Genomic DNA, 24,355 nt, shown 5'->3' with positions numbered 1-24,355 from the left:
TGTGGTTGTAATCTATATCAGTGGATCCCCTTAACACATAGTAAACAAACTAAAACTAGGGTGAATCGGTAACTTTATTTTATACCTGGAACTTTTTAGTATTTTTTTTTTGTTTTTTTCTTCCACTTGTGAGATCATTATAAGAAATATGAATCATTTTCCCACCATATGCCTTACGCTTTTCCTACCCACCTCTGTCACATGTCGCAGTATATGAATGTGAACCGCAAAAGAAAGACGATCTTCCCTCTTGTCTTGTCTTTCTCATTCCACAGCAGTGGTGGCAGTTGACGTATCTCTTTTTTGCTGATATTCTTCTCTTTTCTCCTTGATTTTGATCTCCAGTAAGGAGCAGCAGCGCTCACTGCAGAAGCTGTCAGTGTGGGAGCAGCGCACCAACCAGCTCCGCCGCCACAACCTGCGCGGCAGCAATGAGGCGCTGTACAGCGAGCTGGAGCCCGAGGAGCGTCTCCGCCTGTCCTCCGCCCTGCACCTGCGGCCGGACATGAAGGCGCACCACGACCGGCCCCTGATGGTGGAGCAGTGCGACGGCGAGCCCCGAGGTGGAGATGTCTCGGAGGATCCTGCATCAGGGAGAAAGCACCACCGCTGCAGAGGGGAGAACGGGGAGGCGGGAGAAGGCCGACACCATCGGCACCACAGCCGCAGCCGGGAGCACCAGCGGGGTATAGAACGCAGCTACAGCCAGGAAGGAGCTCACAGACACCAGCACTCGTCACGTTCTCCAGAAGAGGACAGGGAGCATCGCCACCACTCCCACAGAGCCAGAGGTTCCAACGGCAATAGTAACGGCAACGGCAATGGCAATGGTAACGGCAATGGCAATGGAAGCGGCAACGGAAACGGCACCATTGGTAATGGTGGAAAGGGGGAGCGCAGGCCACGGGGGAACAGGGAAGGTGAAGGGGGCAATGGAGACCGGAGGCGGCACAGGCCCAGAGTCAAAGCACAGTCCACACTGGACGCAGATGAGTGTATGAATGGAGAGAGATCCCTGGGTCAGAGGTGAGGCTCACACTGGACTCTGCAGTGCTTATAAATTTGCCGCATTTTGTTGGTCCAAATTGGATTTAGTAATTTAAAACCTATTATAGCTATTATGACATTTTGAAATTAAGCATTTGATGCACTATTGATTTTGCTAATTTCTCCACCTACAAAGAATGGAGAGGTCTTTAATTTTTAGCATAGGTACACTTCAACTGTGAGAGACAGAAACCAAAAAGAAATCCAGAAAATCACACTGTATGATTTTTAATTGCAGAGGTCAAATGTTTCCTGTAGTTCTTGATCAAGTTTGTACACACTGCAGCAGAGATTTTGCCCCCGTCCTCCATACAGATCTTCTGTAGATCCTTCAGGTTTCAGGTCTGTCGTTGGGCAACATTCAGTTTCAGCTCCCTCCAAAGGTTCTTGCAATGCTTCATACTGCGAGCCACTCCTTAGTTGCCCTGGCTGTGTGTTTCAGGTCATTGTCATGCTGGAAGACCCAGCCGTGACCCATATTCATTGATGTTAATGAGGAAAGTAGGTTGTTGGCCAAAATCTTGCATGATGCAGGACCCCATCTATCCTCCCTTCAATACTGTGCAGTCTTCCTGTCCACTTTGCAGAAATGCACTCATAACAAAATATGATGTTTCCACCCCCATGCTATAAGGTTGGGATGGTGTTTTTGAGCATGTACTTATCCTTCTTTGGTCTCATCTGACAAACTTGCAAAATCAGCATTGTATCAAAAGCTTCATTTTACCTCTGAAAATGTCTATAATAACTCTGAGCTTAATAGACTCCCATAACCTTAGATAGCATGCTCATGTGGGGCCTGGGACCAACTCAGAACCAGAACATTTTGACCATGTTTTTAATGTTGAATTTACATATAAATGTTGGTGATGAGAAAAGGGGTAAACATTACTTCTCTGGGTTACATACTGTAAACCACAATTAGTTTAAACTCAAATAAATGTGTAACTAAAATTAAAATGAGTTATGTGAACATTTACGGCCAAACATCCATTCAAAATGAAATCTTTGAGTTGAGTTAACTTAAAAAAACTGACTTTAGTATGTTGCCATTGATGTCTTTTTTATTGACTTATGGCACAAACTATTTGCATAATGCCCCCCCCCCCCTCCAATTTCTGACACTCACTATCTGTGTGTAGTGTGTAATTTTCCCCCAGACTGTAAATCATATATTATAATCAAATGCTCTGCCTTTATGTTGTAGGCTATAAGAACAAGTATCATTTTCTGAGCTGCTAACTATGTATTGGCTGTATGCGTACTCTATAGTATTTTCTTTCTATACCATAAAATGTAGGATAACATAATGTATAATTACTGTGCAAAGCATTTGATATGACATAAAAAACACCAATTAACTTAACTTACAATTTAGGCACAAGTCTAATTAACTAGAACTGTCAGTGAACATTACTTACAAATTTGAGACAACGAAAGACCTTAAAATATTTAAGTATATTCACCTTATCCAGATGTATAGTGGGACCAACCTGTGTAGAGGATATCTTTTTATTATTATTATAAATATTATAATGGACTAATAAACCTACTTATAATAATTGAATGCATTGTTATATAAAGACAAATTCAGAAATTTCAGAACATTGATTTAAATTTACTTACAAGTAGGCTTTCTGCCTATATGAACATTGGAGCAGACATGTCCCCCTAATGCATATTGTAACTACAGCATGTCTGGACATTATTAAGCCTGTGGTTGTTTTACAGGGACAGACTGACCGATATAGAAGGAGACGGTCTGGGCAGCCCCCCACAGTCCCCTACTGATCCACAGGCTGGAGAAGAGCGGCAAGAGGACTCAGATAACCTGAAGAACAGCACCAGAGCTGGATCTACTGCAGTCAACATCCCTGTTACTGTCACTGCCCCACCTGGAGAAACCACCATCATCCCCAGTCAGTAGTGTTTAATCACCTTTAGGACGTTCTGTGGGAATGAGCACAGTCTTTTGATAGATTCACACTGCAGCGAAGCATCATCATCTCTGCCGTCTGCAAAACAGCAAACTTCGTTGTCAGCCACGAACAAGTGTGTTTAGAGTGAAACACTGTGGTTATTTTGAGTGAGTAATTTGGGGGTGTACAGAATACAACAGTATAAAACTGGGTTTTTATTCACCACAGATGTCATAGATAGAAAAACTTTGTATGTAGAAATTTTAGTTACCGATACTTTACTGTAGTAATTATGCCACTATGATCATGAGATTGCTGAATCCCAGTTATGCAGCTGGCCCTGAGAGAGCACAATTGGCTTTGCTTTTTCTGGGTGGGTAGATGGCGCTTTTTCCACACATCTCTCCTAGGGTGATGTCGCTCAGCGCAAGGCATCTGTGAGCTGATATATCAGAACCAGGTCGCTGTGCTTTCCTCTGAGCGCGCTGCATTAGTCTGAGCTAGCATGGCTTTAGCATCTCCTCAATTTTCTCAAACTGAAGCTAGCTTGTGCTTTCTTTGGTGATAAAGTCCCTCCAGCAACCAATAAATTGTATTTCCTATTTGCATAACATGTAAAAGTCTCAACTGATTGCTTTGCCTAATTTACACCACTACTGTTCCGAGTGTCATTTGTAGATGCTACTGCCAGGGTCTACATAGAAAACATTGGGAGGTGGAGTGCAAGATGCTTTGCATCGCTGCAGTGTGAATGTGCAATTAAAAACAACTAGAATATTTTATGGTTCTTGACTTTATACCATTAATTACCCATTTTTAGGGAGCTTTCACATCTGCTTTGTTTGGTCTGGACCCTCAGACTTTTCAGTTTGGGTCGGAAACCAAAGTAGCAAGTTTGAAAGTTGTGAGTTGTGAAGCAAAATACCAGAGTTTGGTTTAATCAAAAGAGGTCCATGCATTGTATAGTGTAGTTTCTACTGGCTAAATGTAATTGTTTGTATTTTTGCAGTGAATAACATAGATGGTGACAGTCTGCTGCTGAGTGAAGAAAAGAAGGATTTGGATGAGCTGAATCAGATCCCTCCCAAACACATCCTACCCTACAGCTCCATGTTCGTGTTTGGACAGTCCAACCCGTGAGTATGATTCTTCAGTACTGGGGGTGGCACAATATATTAATATAGCTATACACTGCCTGGGCAAAAAAAAAAAGTTGCCACCTAAAAAAAGATCACACACTATAATATTTGTTGAACCGCCTTTATTTTTGATTGCAGCACGGTGCATTCACTGGGGCATTGTTTCAATAAGCTTCTGCAATGTCACAAGATTTATTTCAATGCAGTGTTGCAGTGCAGACTGATGATGGTAGAGTCTGGCCACTGCACAAAGCAGCACTTCTCCATCCAGCACATCCCAAAGATTTTTAATGAGGTTAAGATCTGGACTCTGTGGTGAACTCTCTCTCAATCCATGTGTGAAAATGATGATCTTATTCTCCCTGAACTCTGAACTCTTTCACAATTCCAGCACCATGAATCCTGGCGTTGTCATCTTGGATTATGCTCGTGTCATCAGGGAAGCAGGGAACCTGGTCTATATTCAGTATATTCAGCTTGTCAGCTGACCTCATTCTTTCAGCACATACTGTTGCTGAACCTAAACCTGCAGACCAACTGCAGCATCAACCATCAACCCCACATCATTTACTTACTTAAATCCAGGTGGAGACTTTTTTTGACCAGGCAGTGTATATTTTAAAACATAGGCCCTCTAAGATCTTTATCTTAGAGACTTGTGCAGAATCACAGTATTGTGATGTCATCGTTATTGTGGGCAACGGATCGTGATAGATAAAATTGTACCGTGGATGCCGTGTGATTTCCATCCCTATTCAAAGCTGTCCAGAAGCTCCCTGAAGAAAGTGGTCACCTGCTGAGTGGGTGTGTGCAGAGGTGCGAGTCTGTGATTCTTTGAGGTGGAGATGTTAAGGCGAGCTGCTGGAGGGCTCAGGCAGGGTTCTAACAGGGCTCTGTCAGTAATCCACTGCTCCCGTACACCTGAGTCAAATCAGCAGCTCATTAGCGAGCCCTTCCCGGCTGTGGAACTGAGTGTGAAAGTGTGAGGGAAGCTGGAGTTTGATCTGCTGCTAGAAATTAACACGTTTGAAGCCTCAGAGGCTCAAAAGGGGCATCAACACACGTCATGATTTCTTGTTTTGCAAGCTGTTCTAGTAGATACTGCTGGATGAAGCAGGAGATAATTTTTTTTCTTGTTAGCCAGTTAAAATGAAAAGTTTTGGACAAATGGATGAATGGGATTACTGATATTCTTATACATACACTGCAGTGGCTGCATATTGGCACATGTGTTTTAGTGGAGGGGGGGGGGGGGGGTCCCATGTTAATCAACCAATAAAAGTTAAAAGTTTTTTTTTTTTTATCAGCGCGAATGGTGGTGAAAATTACAATACTGGCAATTGATAATGTTTATTCTGCATCTCCTCTTTGCTATCGTAACAATGGGAAAAGGCGCCTTGTGCAGCTTAAAACGTGCAAAAGGCATGTACTGTATTTTTCGCACTATATGGTGCACTTTAAATTCTTTAATTTTCCTAAAATTCATCAGTGTGTCTTATAATCCAGTGCGCTTTGTATATGAATTTTACCAGTAAAGCCATGCTGCTGAAATGCAGCATCATATAGGAGTTTCAGTTTAGATTCTTCAGCACCAAGACTGGAGCAGTATTAGCATTAGCCGCTAACCACGCTAAGCTCTAGCTCTTTCTTCATTCAAAGGTGAGTGTTATTGGCCTGTAGGCTGCTGCTAACCCTGGCTTGCACTGCTTGCACTATTTCGCCATTTAGAGGTGAGCGTTATTGGCCTGTAGTCTGCGTGTTTACCATGTTATAATAAGCTATGTGGGATGAACCACTAGCTAACATCACCCTGGCTTACCAGAACACTCAGGGTTCCTCAGTGTAGCGCTGTCAGACGGCATGTACTGTTAGCCGCTACTGCTAATGCTAATGCTGCTTCACCCAGTCAGAAATCTAAGCTTACTGTAAATAAACAGAAGTGCTTTACTTCAGTAGAGACATCTGTGGAGATGAACATCCAGCACTCTTTGTTTGACTTTAAAGAAAATGTTTTTAAGGATTACAGTTTTTTTTTGTTAACTTAACTTAACTTAAGTAGCAAGACCTGCAGAATTAGAAGGAAAACATGGCGACACCCCTGTTCCTTACTAGTGTCGCATAATGCGCTTTATAATCCAATGCGCCTTATGTATGAAAATAGGACAGAAAATAGACGTTTATTGCACTTTATAATATGGTAAAATTTGGTAATAATTCTCTTCTAATTAATGGTTTTGGCGTAATTTGCCATAAGCATAAGCTTTTCTCTTGGCATTCCCTTTAAGAGCCAGATGTGCTCTGATATTGGTGGATTGGTATTTTAGCAGTGCAGTGCTTCTGCGCTTCTAAGCAGAGGAAACTGACCAGCTAGTTACAGGGGTTGGACAATGAAACTGAAACACCTGTCATTTTAGTGTGGGAGGTTTCATGGCTAAACTGGAGCAGCCTGGTGGCCAATCTTCATTAATTGCACATTGCACCAGTAAGAGCAGAGTGTGAAGGTTTAATTAGCAGTTCTGCTCAAAATATTGCAATACACACAACATTATGGGTGACATACCAGAGTTCAAAAGAGGACAAATTGTTGGTGCACATCTTTCTGCCGCATCTGTGACCAAGACAGCAAGTCTTTGTGATGTATCAAGAGCCACGGTATCCAGGGTAATGTCAGCATGCCATCAAGAAGGACCAACCACATCCAACAGGATTAACTGTGGACGCTGTAAGAGGAAGCTGTCTGAAAGGGATGTTCGGGTGCTAACCCGGATTGTATCCAAAAAACATAAAACCACGGCTGATCAAATCACGACAGAATTCAATGTGCACCTCAACTCTCCTGTTTTCACCAGAACTGTCCGTCACCACAATCAATTATTGTGCTCTAAAACCAGGTGTTTCATTTTCATTGTCCAAACCCGAACAGTAATGTTATTTTATTTTGTGTTGTGTTTATTATTGATGTAAAAGTGTGTATTTTGCAGTGTTCGGCGGCTGTGTCACTACGTGGTGAACCTGCGCTACTTTGAGATGTGTATCCTCACGGTCATCACCATGAGCAGCATCGCACTGGCTGCTGAAGACCCGGTGCAGGCGAACGCCCCCAGGAATAATGTAAGAACACCACACACACACATGCACACACGTGCATGCACACACACACACACACACACATGCAAAAGCACACACACAAGTAAAGTACCAGTCACTCTCTGGTACAGCTAGCTTCTGATAGATAGTATCTTTTTGAAGAAGACTCAATCAAACCATCAGATGTGAATTTCTTTTTGGATTTGAAGCGCGAGAGCGAGAACAAGGCTGGGGTTGAAATCTTTGGCTTTACATAATGAATGTTCCTCCAGGGCGCTGCTGAGGCAGGCCTTGTCTGGGCTGTCACACAGAGCTCTGTCACAACTCCTTGGCTTGGCCTGGATGCTGAGAGAGTCCTTTGGGAAAGAGCGAGAGCGCGCCCAGGCAGCGACTGCCTGCTCACTAACACTGTGATTGCATCAAGCCACAAGCAGCGAGCGTAATTAAAGGCAAATTAGGAAAAGAGGGATGAAAACATGTCTTTTAGATTCGTCTGAATAAGGCCGTCCCTGTTTACGACTGACTGGACAATTCATTAAGCCTGCTCTGCCTCAGAGCTAATTCTCAAATCTCCCTCAAACACAACTTCTTCTGAACATCTATTTAATCTTAAAAGCCTGCAGGATCTGTGCGTAGCTCTATTAGACTGTTTTTGTGTGGTGAAACTTTTATGGTAAAAAAAAATAATAATAAAATCTGCAAATTGCAAGTTACATAAAACAATGTTATCATCATTTTTATTTCGCACAAAACAGTTCCAGAATAATCAGTTTGGTTAAATTTGTTAACACTTTACAATAAGTGTACATTATTAAGTGTAATAACAGTATGTACTACAGAATGTCAACTAATTATTGATTAACTAGTTACGGCCTACTAGAGCCCTATAGACTAAAAAAAAATTATTTCAGTCATTTTGGTTGAGAACCTGAGACAGTACACAGAAGGATTAGCCAGCAGACTTCGTCTGAGGAAGGAATCTGTACCTATCTGTACTTACTGTACCGCACAAGCTGTACAAACAATAATGTTTGGTAAACACTCAGCAAAAACATGTAGTGACCAGCAACAGCTTATTTGCATACAAGTGTCAGAGCCCTTAAACAGCTCATGAACTTTATGAACATGTTTATGTTTATAAACCCTATAGACCTATTCTAACTTTTGTAAATCGTGGGATAATAATATGTCTTCTTTAAAAATATCTTAACTAGCATCAGTTAATGATTAGTTAGGGACATTAGGATTATTACTGTTGTAAGTTCAGGTAATTGTGAGTTTTACAGTACAGTGTTACTAACACTTGATTTGTCTATTGTTTAGAAAGATTATCTCACAGTAACTTTATTATATTATATTGTTATGGTTATGCAATTTACTGCCAATTTAACAAAACACCAGCCAATAATCATTAAACATTACGTTTAAATCTGATGTGATGTGTCACTTTGAAATAATACAACTTGCTCTGGAGGTTTTTATGGTCATGCAACTTGATATTGATATTGATTGCATTTAATTCAACACAGTGATTTTGTTATTGTGTTCTTTTTTCCAGGTGCTTAAATACCTAGATTACGTCTTCACCGGAGTGTTCACATTTGAAATGGTGATAAAGGTATGGCTTTAAACCTGTCATTATTGAAGTCTCAAGAATGTCATGTATCTTTGAAATGGAAATTTTACAGGAGAACAAACGATGTTCTTGACTTTTGAACAAGAAAATTTTAAAAAGTTAAAGAAGCTGTAAATTGTGTCTGTCCATTAAAAATCAAATCAATGTGATAGACTGTCTGGAATTCTTAAAGTATGTGAAGAAATAAGAACAGTTAGAAGAAACTAGAGTAGAAATAAGTTAAGTTATTCTATTTTTCACACACTCTAATGCCCAAGAAGGTCTTGACTCTGCCCCTTGGGGCTGTGAGGGTGATGCTACACTGTGTGTGAATGAAAGTCTTAAAATTTACCAGAATGCAGTTTATACATTCACATGATGAAAAATAACAAATTCCAACCCATCTTTACGGATCTTCCCTTTTATCTCAATAAATTTAACTTATATATGATTATATTTGACCAAGAATTAAGAAAAATCCCCTTATGCTGTTCAGCATCAAGCGGCACTTTAGGGACCGTAGGACAAATACCAGACAAAATGAGTAATGAATAACTCTATATAACATTCTCAAAATGTGACCTTTTGATGTCAAATCAACGGTGTAGTGTACACACAATATGTGTGTACATTTCTTTGTATTGTAAGCATGGTTTGACATCACGAGGTCACATTTTGAGATTGTTAAATAGAGTTATTCATTTCTCATTTATCCAGTATTTCTCCTACGGTCCCTAAAGTGCCACAAGGCACTAAAGGCACTAAATCTTGGTCAAATAAACTCAAATACAAGTTAAGTTTAGTAGATTTTTAGAAGATTGTGAGATATAAAGAATAGATTGAGGTTTTGTAAGCTTTAAAGTGAAACTATATATATATATATATGTATTTTGAAGCATTGGCAGCACTTAGTGTAGTGTTCTTGGTTCTTAACCCTCTTATGTCATGTGATTTTCATTAGATGATTGACCTGGGTCTGCTGCTCCATCCTGGCTCCTACTTCAGAGACCTGTGGAACATTCTGGACTTCATCGTGGTCACTGGCGCCCTGGTGGCTTTCGCCTGCTCGTGAGTACACACGCTCCATTCCATTCTAGTCAGAGAAGCGAGGAAATCCACTCTGTCATCTTAAATCCAGCAGCAAAGGCACTGGAGTGAAAATGACGGGAATGAGATTTGACTGCCTCCTCTGCAGCGTTCTGACGGGAGGCGGAGTCGTTTGTGGACGGCGGGGTGGACGCTGTTTCCTGTAGAATGGAAGAGTGTTAAATACGTTTCCCTGTTTGACTCATAAGGGGATTATCTGTGGTGTTCTCACCTGCGCTGGCTCTACTGGTTCACTAATATTTCCGTTTCTATCCCCCGCCTCTGCCTCCAGAGAGCGGAGCCAAGTTTAGCAGCACTTATAGAGCTCAGCCTCCACCTGAGACACACTCAATCCCTGTAGTTTAGCTTTAATAAACACACAAACACCATGACCAATGGTTATTTACCGAAATGAGCTTTAGATCTCTCTTTAAGTGCTCAAACACAAACACATATAATTTCACACTTAGGACATTTTCACATCTGAAAGTCCAGATCAGAATCTGTAGCAAGGTTTGTGTGTTTGTCACAATGTATTCTTTACATTTGATCCAGTTAGTTTTGCCCATTTTTACCCTGCAATTTAGTTTAGTTTCACCTATGTGGACTGCATCTCCCTATACTCCCTATATTTCTTGGACTATAAAGCGCACTTAAAATCGACAGAGTTTCTTATAATCCAGTGCACCGTATTTGTGAACTCTACCAGTCAGGTATTAAGGAGGAGTAAAGCCTCTCTGCTGAAGTAAAGGGTTATAAAAGTGAGTTTTCAGTTTTCAGTCTCTCCAGCACTAAGGCTGGGTGCAGCAGCATTAGCATTAGCCGCTAACCACAGCACTAGCTCTTTCACCGTTCAGAGGTGAGTATATTTGACTGCAGCCTGTGTGTTTACTGTGTTAAAACAAGCTACGGGTACGTAGGACGCTTGCTAACTAAACCGCCTTGGGTTACTAGAAAACTCAGTGTTCCTCAGTCCAGTGCTATTGGTTAGCGGCTAATGCTAATGCTGCTGCACCCATCCTTAGTGCTGGAGAAACTTCACTGAAAACTCACCCTTACACAAAATACTGAAAAAATCAAAGCTGACTGTAAATAAACTGAAGCGTTTTGCTCACCCAAATAAACAGTTTTAAATAGAGAAATCTGTGTAGATTAATATCCAGTGCTTATTAGATTTTTTTAAAATAATTAAAATTTTGTTTACTTAAGCGCTTCCCCCAGCTTCCCCATTAGAAAGGAAACACCCTTGCTCACTTTGATCTATTTACTTAATAGTGTCGCTTAATGCACTTTATAATCTGGTGCGCATTATAATCTGGAAAATACGGTACATTACATTTACTGGTTTGTAGCATGCTGTTAGTTGCGAGTTATTTTTACAGGTGTTGTGCTGAATTCTACCTCTCTGCCAGAATTCGACTGCCCTTCATGGGCATATGTGTCTCACAGCAGAACGAATGTAACAAATTCTCCTCATATTCCTTTTATTCTGTTTATAAATGAGAGTTAAAGGAGAAATCTGTTGTAAATCTGAGTGGGGTGTTGTAGTGAAACATGATAACGAGTACAAACTTTTGTTGAATAGCTCACCTCTGTTCAGCCCAGCATTCTGAAATACAGTACTTATAACCAATGCCCCCAACAGGCTTACAATGCTATTGATAGGGGCATAGTGATGCTTATGCAAAGAAATCACTATTTTTACACCATTAACAAACTCATATTTACACTTCACTGGTAGAGTTCTGAGGGCTCTGATACTTAAAACGAGGTTTTAAGTATCAGATGTCTATTAAATGTATTGTAACTCTTAAGTTGAATGTGAATGATTCTCTGAAGAACATAACCCTACACCTAACCCTGACTTTAAGTCTAACCCTAACGTCAGGTGAACAGTTTAATTGTTGATATATTCAGTCATGTCCTGCTGGAGTTATGAGCCTCTGGAAGACTTTAATGTAGCATTTAAATGTTTTTTTTTTTTGTTTGTTTAAGGATTGAGTCTAATCATGTTTCTGGTTTGATTGGGGAATGTGCGGTTCAGTTTGTGTGTACAGTGTGATGACGTCATCACATTCTTTATGCTTTCTTCTTCCTGTCTTCTTCTAAGAGCTGAGCTCTGCTGCTGTGCTGTGATTGTTCCTGTTCCTATTCTTCACTATCTCTCTTTAATTGTGAGAACATATGTCCTTTCCTGCTGGCTATAGTGTACTGTCATTTGACTCTGCCTACCTCTCTCTCTCTCTCTCTCTTCTTCACTGTGCTTCCTCTTCTTTCTTGTTTGTACTGCTTTCAGGAGCTTCATGGGGTATGCATTTGTTACTGCCTGCTTTTTTCTTCTTTATTGCTCTCTTTGTCTATTAGTGTGTGTGAGAGAGAGAGAGAGAGAGAGAGAGAGAGTGAGAGTGACTTACTCTTCCAAAACTCTGTTCTAACCACAGGTTATATGGCAGCATAATCGTTTTGTGTTTTTTATTGAATGGTATCTAAAACTGATGTTTTAGATAAATATCCATTGTTTCATCCCTAAAAATCACACAGGTTTCACTTCCTGTTTTAGCCATTGCCTTTTCTCTGTCACTGTGAATTAGAACTACACTATTTTATATTGTTTCTGTTTGCAGAGCATTAATAATAATAATAATAATAATTAACTTTATTTATATAGCATGTTCTAAACCTTCTATACCAGTGGTTCTAAAACTGTGGTACATTTACCACTGGTTGTATGCAAAGCCTTTCAGATTTATACAGTATGTAAGCTTTAATGTTAATGTTTTACAGTTTCATAGACCCTACAATTGAACCCTGTGGAACTCCATGATTCACAGTAGTTTCTGTGTTATTAATAAAAGAAAGTTAATTAGCCATGGGGTTCAAGGGGTGCCACTTATACTCTATAGTGCACTATATTCTCTCACATTTCTGTTATGTCCCTCTGTCTTAAGATTTCTGACATGTCTCAAAAGGCATACTGCATTTACAAGAAACAATAATCAATAATTTGCTGATTAAGATTTTCCTAAAAATCAACAGTGCACCTTATAATTCGGTGCACCTTATGTATGAATTTTACCAGTCAGGTGTTAATTGGCAGTAAAGCCACTCCACTGAAGTACAGCATTATAAGGGTGAGTTTTCAGTGAAGTTTCTCCAACACTAAGGCTGGGTGCAGCAGTATTAGCATTAGCCGCTAAATGTAGCACTAGCTCTTTCGCCATTCAGAGGCGAGTATATCGCCGGATTAAAACAAGCTACGCGAGACAAACCGCTAGCTGAAAGCGCCCTGGGTTACCAGAACACTCAGGGATCCTCAGTATAGCGCTATCAGGTGGCATTTACATCCCGCAAGTGTTGTGGTTAGCGGCTAATGCTAATGCTGCTGCACCCAGCCTTAGTGCTGGTGAAACTTCACTGAAAACTCACCCTTAGACAAAATATTGGAAATCTAAGCTCACTGTAAATAAACGGAAGCGCTTTACTCACCAAAATAAATGGTTTTCAGGAGATAAATCTGTGTAGATTAACATCCAGTGCTGTTTACTTAGGTGCTTCCCCCAGCTTCCCTATTAGAGGGGAAACATGGTGACACCCTTGATTACTTCGATGTAAGCATCCTTACAAGTGTCGCTTCATGCACCTTATAATCCGGTGCGCCGTATGCAGGAAAATAGACCAGAAAATAGACGTGTTTGATAATGCACCTTTTAATCTGGTGCACCTTATAGTGAAAAAAAAATGACACTACTCTATGGTATACATTACATTAAATACTAATAAAACAAGACATAAAACAATCCTCACCAATTAGTCCTGTAAGTTGTAAGATGAGGTCTTACCAGTTCACCAGTAGTCCATACTGGACACTTTTGGTAGTTCTGACCACTGTGTACTGCAGTGTAAAGCTTACTCAACTATTTTAAGTTGGTAAACATTTGTGTCTACATATACATTTAAACATACATATTTGCATTTCTATGGGCCTTTGGCAACATTTATTTGCAAACACATCAGTGTGTAGCCATTCCCCAGGCTTCAGTATATGATTTACTGTCTGGCATATATGTTATAGGCTGTAAGAGCAAGCATCATTTTGCTGCTAACTCTGTGTTCATTGTGTGCACTATACTGTTTACTCTATAACATTTTCTTTTCACATCTAATTTTTTATGAATGATTGAAATCTATATTTTACTTAAATTAGAATAAATACAAATCTAAAACATAGTTCGAAAGTAGAGTTATTGTGCAAAGCTATAACTCTATAAGCAGCACAAAATCAGACCTTATATTAACTTTTTTAAAGTTCAAAATTTTGGCATAATAACTAAAATTTATTAAAGTTATTATAAGTGTAATTAACTCTAGTTTTTAGTAAATATTACTTAAAAAATGTAAATAAAAAAAATCAGTTTATCCTTGGTTATGGTGTGGTAACACCTTACAAGAAATCATTAAAAAACAATCCTTTCCATAGTGGCTCACAGTGGATTACGCTTATCATGATCATGTCAGCTTCTCATTACATTTCTGTGTAAGATGTACATCTCAGAGCAAATGACAGCTGGTCTCATCTAATGATGGCTGATGTACATGTACTGAGGGTGTCACATTCTTAAATATATTGTTTTTTTTATTATTATAATTTACCTTTTACATTTATACAGTTATTATTATTTTTTTTACTCACTTCCTTATTGTGTTTTATCAGTACATAATGAATGTTTGCTGGAAAAAGGGCATGCAATTAATGTTTTCAGTGTGTGTGTGTGTGTGTGTGTGTGTAAGGCTGAATAAATCCATGTAGTTGTGATTAAACTGTTTTATCAGGAGCGAATATTAAATGAGAGCTCAGTCCGCTGTGTTGTTTAGTCAGTCTGATGAGTGTGTAACTGTGGTCTATGCTTGTTGTAATGCTTTCTTATTATTTTTATAGCTGTATATTTTTCCTCTCTAATTGTCAGTGCTGTATTACTCTGTGTGTTTTCTGTGCGCTCTTTCTACAGCTCTGTCTGCCTCTAACTCTTCTTCTCTGTCTGTCCAGCTGCTTACGCCTGTGTATTTCTGTATTTGTCTGTGTTCTCTATGTGCATGTTTCTATCATTTGCTTTCCTCGTCAGATCGCAACAAAGTGTGACCAGGTGGGGACAGTCTTAATCTCTATAGTTTCCCTAAAACCCCATGACCTTTCCACACATGCTTCCCCCTTAACCCCGTTCCCCATCCTGTACAAAAGAGGATGGACCCCTTTACCCCACTTAAAGACCCTCCCTCTAGCCCCTGAAGAAAGAGACATAGTCTCTGGAATACTGTGATGCTATTGCTGTCATCGCCTTCAAAGGAAAACCACCAACACTTTTTTAAAGCCGAATTGGATGAATTTGTGTTTAGCAATGCTATTCATGGATGACTGAATTTAATAATTATTATTTAAATACCATCTAGACCATTAGAAACTAATTTCATCTGTGGAGACTTCAGGAATAATATCAAAATGTATGATTGAATTAACTCTCAGCAGTTCAAAGTGTAGCATCTTTTCTTTAGGGATGAATCAGTATCACCTCTCATGCAGTCAGCCAACCTACAACCCCAAATCAGAAAAAGTTAAGACAGTATGGAAAATACCAAAAATAAAATAAAGTAAAAACACTGTAGGTTAACCATGTACAGAAGCGATGTCAACTTCTCTGGGCTTGGAAGCTTCTGGAATCAACCATCCAACAATGGAAAAGTGTGTTATGGTCAAATGAATCCCTATACCAGAACTTTTTAATTTCAGAAACAAGTCCACAAACTAGGGCTGGGCGATATGGAAAAAAATCTTATCACAATATAGTTTTCCATTTCAGCCGATATCGATATGTATCACGATATAAATCAAATCACTTTCTGCTACACTTAAAGTTTTCTTTTTACTCATAAGTGACAGAATAAGGGAGTTATGGCCAAAATCACTAGCAGACTCAGAGCCTTGTGGACAAACGCTAGGATCTTGCCAGGTGGGCACAAGGTGCTCAGACAGCTTTTAAACCCCCCCCCATGTTTGGCCCTATAAACTATAAATAAAATTCAGACCCTTTCCATTATTTGTCTTTAATTTAAATTGCAATAGCACTTGGATTTTTTATAAAATTATATATATTCAAAGGATTATTCCCCTCCCTGAATGCAGGCAACTACATAAAGCAAAATACAATACTCTTTACTCTGCATAGCATGCAGTTCAGCGCGCTGCTTGATCGCGTGCTGCGCCTGTTCACAGCCCTACTTAAAAGGGAAATAGAAAATAAAGTTTATCGAATCCTATCGTCCGGCTTATCATAGTTATCATGATATATATTTTCCTCGATAACTATCAATATCGTTTTATCGCCCAGCACTACCACAAAGCCATTAAGTGTACTCACAGTACCATTTAAAAGTCTTTTTCTATTTTTTTTTTTTTAATATTCTGCGTTGTAGATTAATACTAAACTCATCCAAACTATGAAGAAAAACATCTGGAATTATTTATTAAACAAAAAGCGTTAAACAAACCAGAATATGTTTTAGATTTTAGATTCTTCAAAGTAACACCTCTTGCTTAGATGACAGTTTTGCACATCTGGGCTGAATTTTCTCAGTCAGTTTTATTTTATAAGGTGGAGTCTCTTGAAATTCAGGTTTTCAGTTAACAGCTCTGCTGAACTAATCAAGAGTTAATTACCTGAATTTCTTGTCTCTTAATGTGTTTGAGAGCATCAGTTGTAAAGTAGTGAAGAGGTAGAGTTACAGGTATACAGTGAATAGCTCTATTTGAGTAATGTTCTAATCCATATTATGACAAGAACTACTCAACTAAGTAAAGAAAAAAAATATACTTTAAGGAATGAAGGTCAGTCAAGCCGAAAAACGTAAAGAACTTAAAGAAAGTATCTTTAAGGGCATTCGTTAGACCATCAAAAACATTATGATGAAACTGGCACTCATCAGTAAAAGGAAGACCAAGAGTTTCCTCTGTTGTACAGGATAAGATCATCCGAGTTTCCAGCCTCAGAATCCACAAGTTAAGATAGTTAAGCACCCCAGATAAGAACCTGAATTCTTTACAGAGTATTTTGCTTTTTTAAATTTCTACATGATTCCTTATGTGTTCCTTCATAATCTGGATCACTTCAGTATTCATTTACAATGTAGGGAAAAACAAAAAAGTACATTAATATCTTAGAGCAACATATGCTGACTTGAAGACAACATTTTTTCTATGGTTGTCTGTACATTTTTCAACAAGACAATGCAAAAAACATTTGATATCCTGAGTTCATACTGTCTGTAATAAAATAATGTACAAATTGTTCTGATTTGGATTGTAAATTGAAAATATGGCTGTATGCAATATCAAAAGTTCCTTTTTACTCAGTTTTGACTCATGTACTGTGGGTGATGAGTGGAGCCTGTGGAGGCAATGCCAGAATAGGAGCTGATCTGCAGCACTTCAACAGCACTGATCAGTGTAGCAGAGCATGGGTGCTGCATGTAGTACGCTAATGAACTCCTCACAGGAGAGAAAAAGTGACTGAGCCAATCACAGAGCTGAGCTACGCTGCATCTGTTCATCCCCCTCCATACTTCAGCTTACAGCACGAATACAGTGCTACAGAGTTCAGGAGCAGGAATCCCAGTGTTTCACTGATTACAGACTGAGCATCTCTATAAACTACTGATCATTATTTAATATGTTGTGTTTTAATGACTGTGAGTCATCTTAGAAAACTCACAGCACAATACTACTGCTGAAAAAACACCATCATACTCACTGATTCTCTCTCTCTCACTCACTCTTTCTCTCTTTCATTTCATCTCCCTGTATCTCATTCTGTCTCTCCTTCTATTTTTCTTAAAACCTCTTTCTTTATCTTTTTCTATTTCTCTTTAAACCTTTTTCTCTATCTATCTATCTATCTATCTATCTATCTATCTATCTATCTATCTATCTATCTATCTATCTATCTATCTATCTATCTATCTATCTATCTATCTGTCTCTCTCTTTCTTTCCTTCTCTGTCGCTCTCTCTTTCTGTCTGTACCCCCTCTTTCTGTCCCAGTCTCTCTGTCTTTCTCTCTCTCTCTCTCTCTCTTTTTGTACTCCCCTCTCTTTTTGTCCCTCTTTCTCTCCCTCTCATTCAATCTCTTTGTATATCTCTTTATCTGTCTCTTCTACTTCTGTTTTTCTTAAAACCCATCTCTTAATCTCTCTCTTTCTCTTAAAATCTCTTTCAGTGTCTGTTTCTATAACCTTTTTTATTTATTTTCCTCTCTCTATTTCTCTTTCTTTCTCTCAGTTTCTCTCATTTTCTCTCTTGGTTTCTTTCTCTGTCTGTTTTTCTCTATTTCTCTCTATTTTGGTCTGTTTCTTTCTCTGTATGTTTATCTCTCTGTCTCTCTCTCTGTTTCTCTCTCTTTCTCTGTCGGTTTCTTTCTCTTTTCTTTTCTTTTTTCTCTGTTTCTCTCTCTTTCTCTGTGTATTTATCTCCCTCCCTCTCTGTTTCTTTCTTTTTCTCTGTCTGTTTCTCTTACTTTCTCTCTTGGTTTCTTTCTCTGTCTGTTTTTCTCTACTTCTCTCTCTTTCTTTGTCTGTTTCTGTCTCTTTCTTTCTTTGTTTCTCTCTCTTTCTCTGTCTGTTTCTTTCTCGTTTTCTTTTTTTGTCTCTCTCTTCCTCTGTCTGTTTCTTTCTCGTTCTCTGTCTCTGTTTTTCTCTCTCTCTTTGATTGTTTTGTCTCTTTCTCTGTTTTTTTCTCTTTCACTCTCGTTCCGCTCTCAGTATATTCTTCATCTCTTTTATGGGACAGAGTTCTTTTAAAGAGATTTTTAAAGTCTCAGATCTGAAATTCTTCACCTTTTCTGTTCTGATCCTCTGAAAGACGGATTTTCTCTTCTGTCCGTGAAATGAAACCTACAGTGTGTTTCCCCAGAGAAAATGCAATTTCACTTCTTCTAAATCTCTGCTTGGATGTACAGCATATGATTATGATACTCCATATCTCCCACTCTCAAAGCTAAAGTACCTGAAAACATTTCAGTTTCAGTATATTTTTCATTTTTCGGTTTCTTTGCATTTATTCCTCTAAAACCTAAGCTGTAGAGCTGGGTTCACCTTAATATTTTATATAAATACATCGTAAGCTTCGCTGTTTGTTGCCTAGCCAGCACTGCTTTTCAAAAAGAGACCCCTGTATTACTGGTGGGGGTTTCTTTGTTGCTTTTTCTAGACTGATACTGATTGCTATTCTATAGAAGTTCATCGTGTTCACTTTATGGTTGAAAGCCCCTGTTTCAGGTGCATTTCTATACAATACACTCTGAAAAACAAAGGTGCTTCATATGGTTCTTTGAGGGATGCCACAGAAGTCATGTTTTGTAATTTTAGATTTATTAGTGTGCAGAACTGTTAAAATGGCTAAAATAGGCTGTGTTCTTTTTTTATTAGAAGTGAAATGTTGGAGCTGGAAATGTTGTTACACTCAAGTTGACTATGTTCTAGTTAAACAACACAAGAATTATTACAAAAACCACAAATCCAGGCAAAATGTCATCTACTTTTTATGTCTCAGGTTATTATTATTAGCTCTGTGCCAGATTAGCACTGTTAGCAGTACAAGTTGGTAACATCTCATTATAAAATTCATAGTATTTTTAGCATCTAAGCGTGTTAAAACTAAATTAACGTCCACATATAGAAGTTGGACAGTTCTGTGGATGCTGTGAGATTCATATGATAAAGAAAATATGAAAATGAAGGATCCTTTATTCGGTTCAGATATATCAGCTCACAGACGCCTTATGCTGATCAACATCACCATAGGAGTGATGAGGGGAAATAGCGCCCCTACCCCCTCAGAGAGAGCATGGCCAGTTGTGATCTCTGGGACTCCGGCTGCTGATGGTGCAGCAGCATAGCTCACAGTGGCAGAGCCTTAGCCCACTGGACCACAAGTCCACGAGTCCTGACTTCTACATATATAAAGCCATGCAAACTGGCTGGGATGTTCCCAAGTAATAATAGTTTGGAGAAAAAGCCTGAAAACTCTAATAGTTCTGATTTTTTATGTTTATTTCAAGAATATACCACTGCAACAAAAAGAATGTTGTTTTTTCTTTGCTATTAACTATTAGTAAGGAAGTACTAAGGATCAATTATAACAGTATTAATTATAACAGTTTTATACATTCAATAGCAACAAAAACAATCTATAAAAGTTTGTCTGTTTCAAAAACAGTAACTTACCAAGACCCTGATTTTGTATAATCATTCAACCAATCAAATTATTTTGCAGCCAAACATTTATAGTTTAAAAGGGGTTGAAAAAATAAAATAAGAAATTAGAATTAATAAGGATAAAATTGAATGAAATACAAATTTTAAATAAATACATTTAACATAGATTAATACAATGTAAAATATATAATAAAAATAGTAAAAGTAAAATATAAATGTAAACAAAAATATAATACAATTTGAATGTGTAACAAAATAAATAAACTGCAAACAGACAATTAACATAAATACAGTAAATAGTGAAACAAATAGAATATAGACTATATTGCAATATTGGCAATGGAAGGTTTTTTTTTTGATTGTTAAAATTATTCAGATCTTTTTGCGTACACTATGATATAGCACATCTCTGCTCAACACATCTCTATTACAGTTACAGAAATAAACATGGATCTTCTATAGCAGAGGTCACTAATGGGCGGACCGCGGTCCGGACCCGGACCCAAACGTTGTCCAGTGCGGACCCAAACCTACTGAGAAGGATTTAATTGTATATGTGCTTTGCGGCTCAGTAAATCACAGACCAATCACGTGTGGGGTAAGATCACCAAACTCTCTCCTCAGCCAATCAGATCTGTGCAGACGCGGTAAGGAAAAAATAAATAAATAAACAAACTGCTCCTCATGCGGGATCGAACCCGTGTTGTCAGGGTCGCGGTCCCGCTGCTCCTGCTGTTGAATTGGGACGCGGCAGTGAAAAATACGCCTTTATAAGGAGAGAGGGAGCCCGAGAACGGGCAGAAAAACGAGAACGGGCGGAAACTAAAGTCACGCCGAGCGCGACAGAGAGAGAGACAGGAGAGGAATGTAAACAAAACCTGGCCAGAGAGGAATTTATTATTATTATATGTTTTTTTCATTATAGTTCAAACAACCTTACAGGATATAGCACTGAATCATAACACAAGTTAGAAATCGGTCCGGACCTTGGCCTGTCGGAATTTTCTCTAACTGGACCATACTGAATTCTAATTAAATACACCTGTTCTAAAGCATCGTTCAAACCACCATTTGAAGCACCTTTATTTGTAAGATATTGTAACTCCACCCATTTGCATGCGTTTATTAATCAGAGACCCTCTGGCTAATGTAATGTAGAGTTACATAGGCCTAACAGAGGGAGATAGAAAGAGATAATGCTTTTAGGTGTGTGAGAAAGTGTGTGTGTGTGTGTGTGAGGCTATATGTATGCTTGTGTAAACTAACTGATGTATTTTATCTCACAGAGGTTCTAAAGGAAAGGACATCAACACCATCAAGTCCCTGCGAGTGCTGCGAGTGCTGAGACCACTTAAGACCATCAAGAGGCTTCCTAAACTGAAGGTGCTGCACAGAGCCCAGCTCTGACCCCGTCTCTCTCACTCCATTCACACTTCCTCATTCACTTCACGAGTCTCACATCAGGAAATGTTAGGACAGGATACAGTATGTTCACCTTGAATTCCCTGCAGGCTGTTTTATGATACAGTATTTCACGCTATTGCATCAGTGCTGGATTTCCCAAGCGGCTCGCCATATTAAACTCCAGCTATTTACTCGCAGAAGCTGCTGAGGAAAAGTCATGCTGGATAAATTCATTTTATATGCATTTTATGCTCCAAAACATTCTCCACACATAGATACAAACACAGGCGCTTAGAGCTACACTGGCTGTTTTTTTGCACATAGTTGAAGTCGAAAATCTGGGATGACATACTTTAAATTCAGTGTTTTTTCATTATTTAACAATGTTCTGCATTTTAGATACTAAAGTCATCCAGACTATGAAAATAAATATATATGTAGTTATTTACTAAACAAAAAAATGTTAAACAACCCAAACCAATATGTTTAGATAAATAAATTTAATATAGATTAATAAAAAGGAAAATCAAAAATAAAATTACCATAAAAACAAAAAACAAAAAAACACAAGTAAAAAAACTAATACTAAATCAATACTAGATTAATACTAAAGTCATCAAGACTATAAAGAGAAACGTATGGAATTATTTACTAAACAAACAAAAATGTTTTATACAAACCAAAATATCTTTAAATAAATACATTTTATAAATATTAATAAAATATATAAAAAGGGAAATCAAATATAAAATTACCATAAAAACAAAACACAAAATCCCACACAAAGTAAAAAATGTAAATAAAGTAAAAAATAAAATAATAAAAGTAAATTATATAAAGAGGTAAATGTAACCAAAAATGCATATAATGTAAATGTGTAACAAAATAAATGTAATAAATAAATTCAATAAATAAAAAAACTGCAACCAGACAATTAAAATAAATACAACATAGACAGTAAATTTCAGATTCTTTAAAGTAGCACCTCTTGCTTTGCACATCTGGATTTTCTCAGTCAGTTTTATAAGGTAGAATCACCTGAAATACAGGCTTTCAGTTAACAGCTGTGCTGAACTCATCAAGAGTTAATTATTTGAATTTATTGTCTCTTAATGTGTTTGAGAGCATCAGTTGTAAAGATGTGAAGAGGTAGAGTTACAGATATACAGTGAATAGTGAATATTTGAATAATATTCTAATGCATATTATGAGAAGCAACAACTACTCAACTAAGTAAATAAAAAACATACTTTAAGAAATGAGGGTCAGTCAATCTGAAACATTTCAAGAACTTTTAAAGTTTCTTCAAGTGCAGTCACTGCAAAGACCATCAAAAACGTTATGATGAAACTGGCACTCATCAGGTTTATCAGAGTTACCAGCTTCAGAAAATGCATGTTAACCGCACCTCAGATGAGAGTATTTTGGTTTGTTAAACACTTACAGTTACAACATGATGTCTTATGTGTTCCTTCATAGTCTGAATGACTTTAGTATTAATTTAAAATGTAGGAAAAAAAAAAAAAAACATTGAATTAGAAGATGTGTTCAAACATTTGACAGGTACTACATGATATATAACTACAAAGTGCCCCTAAACGCTCAGTGAATCTAGGAACAAGGAAGTGCTCATAATGCTGTGTTTAATTGTGTATATGGTCACTGTCCAATGAAAAACACTTATCTCCATTTTTGTTGATTTTTAGTTTACTACATAATTTGAACCCACAAACTGTTCTTTACACTGTGCAAAAATTTCTTGATGAACGGACCAATAGAAACTCTTCAGAATTACCTGAAATAAACTATTTTTACATTGACTTTCATTGAAAGTTTAGAAGTTTTTTCTCTCTTGTAAAGTTGCTGTTTTGAAGATGCTTGTTTTTTATTGGACAGCGACAATTAAGCAGTAATACACGAGAGGGAGTGCTATAACCTGTCATATTGGCACTGTGTTGATGCAGTCGTGCCAATATTACATGTTATAGCACTCCTTCTTGTGAATTACAAGAGTCCACTTTACATTCAGATTAAAATACTCTATATTAACTGGTAAATATATACACTTAAGCTTTTATTTTAATAATAACAATTCTTAACCTGATATTGGTGGCTGATAATGTGTGTAATAACGTGTGTTTTCGAATCACTGAGTTTATTTATTTGTGGGACAGTGTCTTTGTCTGCGCCGCCTATTGGAGACATGGCATTTCTGCACTGTGCCTCTATAGGATCCAGCGCCTCTCGGTGGTGTATAATGATATCGCATTTGGTTTGTATTTGGTTTGTAAGCGCTGCATCGCTGCTAGGTTACCTGTATGTGGCGGAGTAATACATGGAGAGCTTCGGTTACAGTGCATTACCGGCTGATAATGTCACTCATAAAGTGGAGTTATGTATCATAACTAAGTTTTGAGAGTGATCCACACCCTCACTCCTCCCACTTCCTTCATTATTTAAACCGTCACTTCCTCTCTACCTGCTCATTGAACAAACCTCGCACCCACCTCCTCCCCATCTTCCTCCTTCTTTAATTTTATTCTCTTCTTGTGTTTCTCTTCATGAGAGGGGGGGCTTCGGCTTCACGCTTTACAGCGAAGCTTCCCTGAACTCCATCCCAAATACTCTGAGTTCGCTCCCCCTCTTTTCTTCTTCTCTGCCCAGTCAAGGGCGTGGGTCAATACTAGCAAAACGTCTCCTAGCCAATCACATTGCAGGGTGGTATAATATACAAAATTTATATCGGCTGCATTGGGAAACACTCTGTGAAGTGTGAAGTGTCTGAGGTATGGGGTCTGA

The 24,355-nt window shown here is 38.3% G+C and overlaps 1 protein-coding gene across 6 annotated transcripts in view; it reads left to right on the top strand.

Moving 5' to 3' along the window:
* cacna1bb (calcium channel, voltage-dependent, N type, alpha 1B subunit, b) overlaps nucleotides 1-24,355 on the top strand; it is a 337,484-nt gene that overhangs the window by 231,773 nt on the left and 81,356 nt on the right. For all 6 annotated transcript variants that reach the window (XM_049466430.1, XM_049466432.1, XM_049466431.1 and 3 more), the window contains 7 exons: nucleotides 346-1,026; nucleotides 2,779-2,966; nucleotides 3,976-4,102; nucleotides 7,087-7,216; nucleotides 8,751-8,810; nucleotides 9,769-9,875; nucleotides 21,439-21,535. In XM_049466430.1, the coding sequence (XP_049322387.1) occupies nucleotides 346-1,026; nucleotides 2,779-2,966; nucleotides 3,976-4,102; nucleotides 7,087-7,216; nucleotides 8,751-8,810; nucleotides 9,769-9,875; nucleotides 21,439-21,535 (1,390 nt within the window). The remainder of the gene's footprint in view (nucleotides 1-345; nucleotides 1,027-2,778; nucleotides 2,967-3,975; nucleotides 4,103-7,086; nucleotides 7,217-8,750; nucleotides 8,811-9,768; nucleotides 9,876-21,438; nucleotides 21,536-24,355) is intronic.

Source organism: Astyanax mexicanus, chromosome 17 (assembly GCF_023375975.1).
Source record: "Astyanax mexicanus isolate ESR-SI-001 chromosome 17, AstMex3_surface, whole genome shotgun sequence".
Lineage (NCBI taxonomy): Eukaryota > Metazoa > Chordata > Actinopteri > Characiformes > Acestrorhamphidae > Astyanax > Astyanax mexicanus.
Note: the sequence above shows the minus strand (reverse complement) of the source record. Positions and strands in the feature narration are given on the sequence as shown.